Genomic DNA, 5,676 nt, shown 5'->3' with positions numbered 1-5,676 from the left:
GGTTATTGCTGTACGGATATCATTAGTTAAGTGGATCACCTGGGGTCAGACCCTATTGATCAACTAGTTAATAGCTACATGTGTGCAACGTCCAGGGCATTGAAGTTGTACCAGAAGTCATATGAGACGCACAAGCCTTACTATAATGGGGTTTAGGTACATATAGGCCATATGGAGGATGATTATGATTATGGTATATACATGTATTAGTAATTATTTATGTATTGCATTTGTATCATTTTTTATTTTTCATTATTTTTAGAACCTCTGCTGTATGATGAAATGTGATATCCTCAAAGGGTTTATAAAGATTGTGTTAACTTAATACGTTTGTGTTTCACGCTTGACTACTTACTAAGTTGTGAACTTACATTTTTATTTTTCCAATTGTAAAACGACTTTGTTTTACAGCCAATATGCTTTTAGACCATGACGAAGGGGAGCCTGAAGCCAGCACTTACTCTTGAGGATTTAGCCCCACTTGTCATTGGATTGGAAGACTACATTTGGGAAATAGAATGTCCATAATTAGTTCTGCTTATACTATGCATCAAGATCCTTAATTAATTGTTTACTATATTACTTGACTCGGCTAGACAAACCTTTTATTTGACGGTGTTGTACCTAAGACATGATTTGATTAGCCTATGATGTAAGACTTATATTTATGTTTAACTTATTGTGAGACTTTTACCATGGTGATTTATTAGATGCTCTGGTTTATAATTGTGATGTGCATGTTGGTTGTTTGGTCACATGCGCGCATGACCACACATAGATGCTTTGGTTTATAATTGAAGAAATGATATTTACACAACACGCTTTATACAACAATTATATAACACACTCACATGGGGTGAGACCTATATGAGTAGGACCCACCATATGGGTTCCACCCTATGTGAGTGTGTTGTGCAAGGATCACTTCCCTTATAATTGTGACGTGCATGTTGGTTTTCGGTTACACACACGCACATGCACTCAAGTTCTTCCACTACAAACTCTTTAAGTAGGGTTAATATAGCACTTGGGTTAATTCCCCGTTAATTAAATTTGGGAGTGCTGGAGAGATGTCTTAGACTTATTACTCATTCGGACGAGGTGCGATCAAGACTCTAACTAGACGCTTCTGCCTTGTGCTTGTTTGGACGCGGACCAACCGAGGCTCTTGAATGTTATTCTGTATTTCTCTTGATGGCCTGTTTTGATCTAGTAAATGTTGAAATTGAAAAATATTTATGAAGTACAACTTTGCATTTCTTTAAATAAGCTTTCAATGCTACCAAGATTGTCTTGCCTTGATATTGAAATCACAAGATACAACAATTTTACTAGAACCGGTCTCTCTGTCAATTGCTTTAATTACATCATCTCTTAATAGTGATCTCAAGGTAACAGAAATAATGAAGTGAGGAAATAGAAACCATGATAAGACCAAAATTAGACAGTGTTTTGACCAAGATTTTGCTAATAATTTTTTAGTATCCCAAGATTAGACAGTTTTTTTTTTTTAACCAAAATTAGACAATATTTTAACCAAGATTTTACTATGAAATTGATATTCTTAATATGAATGTTTGTTACACTAAAGCTTGAGGTAGATTCTATCGTCAAGATAAAGAATCTTCGATAACAATAGAGCGTTATTTTAGAATTGATGTATTTACTGCTGTAATATACTTTTAATTGGAAGGTTTGAATAATAAATTTAGTGAGCACGTAGTGAAACTTATTATTCTTAACAGCTCTAAGCATAAAAATAAATTATTTGAGATTGATTATATATGCAACTTAGTTGATAAGTTTTATCTTCAAAATTTCATTGAGTTTCCAACTGATTCTGAAAATCCAAAACAAATACGAATTTTTAGTTTTAAAAATTGTTAAGAATTTACTACAAACACAAATGGACGCATGGGACTGGCATGGGTCCATTCATTTGGAATTTTATTTATTCATTTATTTATTTTTGTTTTGTTTTGTTTTTTTATAAGTTATTTTCAACAGTATTTAAATGTTTGGCCCCTAGCCCCTTAAAATTTTGGCCCACAAAACTGTCAAATAGCAAAGAAAAAATTGTTTGTTTCATACTTTCACGAAAAGTTGAAAGAGGACTTGATTGTTGTGTGATATACACGAGTAGACGACAATCAAAATACATGAGGACAAAGTGAACACTCACACAAAAAATACTCGACACAAGAAAAATACACGAGGCTTTCGTGCAAACTAAGAAATAAGAAATAAGAAATAATAAAATAATAAAATTTAATTAAAAAAAAAAAGAAGAAAAAGAAGAAAAAGAAGAAGTTGAGATAGACGGCTTACTAGGTAGAAGTTAGAACAGTAGAAAGTACATTTTAAATTTTTAGTCATGAATATTATCAAAATTATGTTTGACAACAAAATTAAAGATGAGCTTATGAATAATTCTTTGATGTTGTACATTCAAAAAAAATTGCTGCAAAATTTATTATAGATTTAATTATATATGATTTTCGAGATCTAAAAGAACGAAATGTTTCATTTTGATAGGTGTTTGTGCTGAAAATTTGAAATATATTATAAAACTTATATTTTTCATTCATACTTTGGCCTATTATCTTAACATATTTTTCATTTATGCTTTGGTCCCTGCCCATATGACTTTCTGCCTTTGTCCTTGACTACAGAGATGATGATGGATGGATATATTTCAATGAAAGACCTTTGCCAAGCATAATTCGATGGAGATGTCAAAGTTTTTTTTGTTTGTTTTGTTTTTTACTTTTATTTTTTGTTTTGTACATGTCTATAATTAAATATGAAACTTTTGTATTGGAAAGGGAATTTCTTTTTAGAAATCATGATTTTACAAACATGTAATGTTTTTATACATTTATGGCTTATGACTTATTATGAAATTAAGTTTAAAACATGCATTCTTTTATTTTACATAAACACGAGCACGCGCACACATAGAGGAACTATATATATTTATGTATTTATTTATTTACATAGGTTCGGACTTCCACATAAAAGTTGGTTTTACCGCTGTGCATACTAATGGACGTCTCTAAAGCCACACTATTACTATTTGTAGAAGAGTAATGCTACACACACTCTCACTCCCTCATTCCCACTTTCACACTTCCTTACACGGCTTTTAAAATCACCATTAGATTTGGGATGGATCATTATTGAATTTTGATTCAATGACGATTTTAAAAGTCACATTAAAAAAAAATGAAATTAAGAGTGTGAGAGTGGGTGAAAGTATGTGTAGCATTACTCTTAAATAAATGGGGAATTTCCACTTAGTTTGACAACCTAGCTACATTCTTCACCTTTATCCTTAGAGCATTCTCAACATATACCTTATAACCTCTTCTCTTCCCTACATATAGGAAAAATGTCAAAAAAAAAATAAAAAAACCTAAAAACCATTTACAATAAATTCCGTATAAGTTTCCTATACAATGAGATTACTACTATTCTACCCGATGCATTCTCAATGCTTTATTTTATTCTTTTAAAAAATATCCCTTTTATGTCTCCTCTGCGTCTCTGAATTCAACACGCCTTTCATCATCACTTGCGCATCGACCTAGCTATTGTAGTGTCACGCGACACTCATGTGAACTGTTACGCTAATTTGTAAATGAATTGAAGTAAAAGTTATATTACTCCAATTTCCAAACATTTTCCTAAATAAATTTTTTCTTTTTAAGATAAGAGGCATAACCTCCCCCATGATCTGATGGCTGCGATTAATTTTAGACATGAATTTCAAAATTAATTTGCAAAATGAATCTAGAGCTTGGTGACAAAATGAAGAGAGTAGCTAGGTGTGAGTAAATGTGATGTCCAGCGCAGTGAGCTAATTAAATGGGATGTCCCTCTAAAGCTCATTTAAATTATATACACATGGGGCTGTCCAGACTAAGAATATTACAGATATTTTTAAAAATAAATAAAGAAATATTAAATAAGCTTAAAACTAAAAAGTTTAAATATTAGGTATACCGTATGGTTGCGCTAACATAAATGTTCCACCCCAACACTTCACATCACTACCTTGCAACCTTTTATTTTATTCATCACTACCCTGAAACTTTTATCAACCAGTCAGCAACACATTGCTGTGTCGATGGTGACCGTTTCACTTGCCAAAAAGCTGAAAAATACCTCAACATGCTTCTTCCCTGAACACCTCCCTTGTTTCCTGTATATATATATATATATATGACCAACAATATTATTTATCCTCCCCCACAAACTCAGTTTTGAATGCCATGGAGCTCAAGTCTACCATCACCACCATCTTCTTTCTCTTCCTTCTCCTCTCCTTGCCTTACTTTTCAACAGGTTTGCATCTCTCTCCCTCTCTCTCTCTCTCTCTCTCTCAACATGTTTAATGGGTACATTTGTTATGATAGGGGGATCCGAGGTGGATTTGGAGGTTTATCAGATTGATTACAGAGGTCCGGAGACCCACTCATCAACCCCTCCGCCCGATCACTCTCATGGAAAGCCTTTGATTCATCGAAAAAGTTCCTTGGCACCTCGCAAATCCAAGGGCTCGAGGGGTACTGGTAATATAGGAGAAAAAGTAAGTCTATCTTTATTATGGGGCTTTAAATGATTCATCACTTACTTGCTCAAAATAAAGATATTCCAATATTAATGCACTACATAAATCTTCTAATTGTGCCAAGAATATTTATGGTAAATTACAAATGTTTGGCAGACAAATACTGACTTAATTTGATTGGATCTTGGGGGTCGAAATTAGTAGACTTCAACAAATTGATTCACCACTTCTCATGTTATTGTTTTTGTGTTGCTTGCAGGCCAAGAAAATTCATGGATAAGGAGTTTTGGAAGTGTAAAGATTGTTTCAGTTCATGATCTTATAGATATTAGGAGTCCATTGAGAAGGAGGAATGTAAGGCATTATATATATTCTATTATATATGCTTTCCCTCTATGTGGTAATTAATTGTTTAAATGAGGGCTGTGTGATCTTTGTTTGGAGTTTAATTGATAATTGTAACTTTTATTTACTAGTAATTAATTGTTCTTTAAATTGCTTTGACTCGGTCAAAAGTAAGGAAATTTGCCAATTTGATGGTTTTGAAGGAGGAACTTGGTAATGTTCTCAGCATAACAAGTTATGGTAATATTACTTATAATTAAAAAAAAAAAACAAAAAAAAAAGGATAAGGTAATATTTTTGCCACGTCATACCCAATGTAGACCTTTGCATACATCCTATCATGTGTGTAGTGTCAAATCTACTTTTTCTCATTTATTGGTACTTTAAGTCAATGTGCACTATTGTACTTGTGACAGCTGGCCCGTGGCCATGGCTGGTAAGAAGCCCATTCCTGTTCCCAAATCCCAAGACTCCTTTGGCCAATAAACTACCAAACGAAAAAGCCTTCCAACTTTCTCGCAACCTCTTTTTATATCGGGTGAGACTCGTACATGTGAAATTTACATATATAAGTCCCACACAATATGAGAAGAATTAGTAAATGAGTCCCACACGATATGATAAGAATTAGTAAAAGTTGCGTGCAAAGAGTTATAAGTAAATTACTTTCCTTCTCAAACAAACTGATAGTTAAGAGCATTTTCAATAACTTTTTAATCATTTTTCTTAAATATAAAGGATAAAATTATTTTTTATTT

The 5,676-nt window shown here is 32.7% G+C and overlaps 1 protein-coding gene across 1 annotated transcript; it reads left to right on the top strand.

Annotated features, from left to right (window-relative positions):
* The first annotated feature begins 4,154 nt into the window (after positions 1 to 4,154).
* LOC133874383 (uncharacterized) lies at positions 4,155 to 5,088 on the top strand. Its single transcript, XM_062312286.1, has 3 exons — positions 4,155 to 4,347; positions 4,419 to 4,591; positions 4,833 to 5,088. The coding sequence occupies exons 1-3, from the start codon at positions 4,275 to 4,277 to the stop codon at positions 4,851 to 4,853; spliced, it is 267 nt and encodes an 88-aa protein (XP_062168270.1). The 5' UTR covers positions 4,155 to 4,274; the 3' UTR covers positions 4,854 to 5,088.
* The last annotated feature ends 588 nt before the right edge of the window (positions 5,089 to 5,676 follow it).

Source organism: Alnus glutinosa, chromosome 7 (genome assembly GCF_958979055.1).
Source record: "Alnus glutinosa chromosome 7, dhAlnGlut1.1, whole genome shotgun sequence".
Lineage (NCBI taxonomy): Eukaryota > Viridiplantae > Streptophyta > Magnoliopsida > Fagales > Betulaceae > Alnus > Alnus glutinosa.
This window is presented reverse-complemented; position numbering and strand designations above follow the sequence as displayed.

Coding starts and splice junctions, on each gene's coding strand:
- LOC133874383 (XM_062312286.1), top strand. CDS start 4,275: ATGGAGCTCAAGTCTACCATCACCACCATCTTCTTTCTCTTCCTTCTC. Junction 4,348..4,418: donor CTTGCCTTACTTTTCAACAG/GTTTGCATCTCT, acceptor TTGTTATGATAG/GGGGATCCGAGGTGGATTTG. Junction 4,592..4,832: donor CTGGTAATATAGGAGAAAAA/GTAAGTCTATCT, acceptor TGTTGCTTGCAG/GCCAAGAAAATTCATGGATA.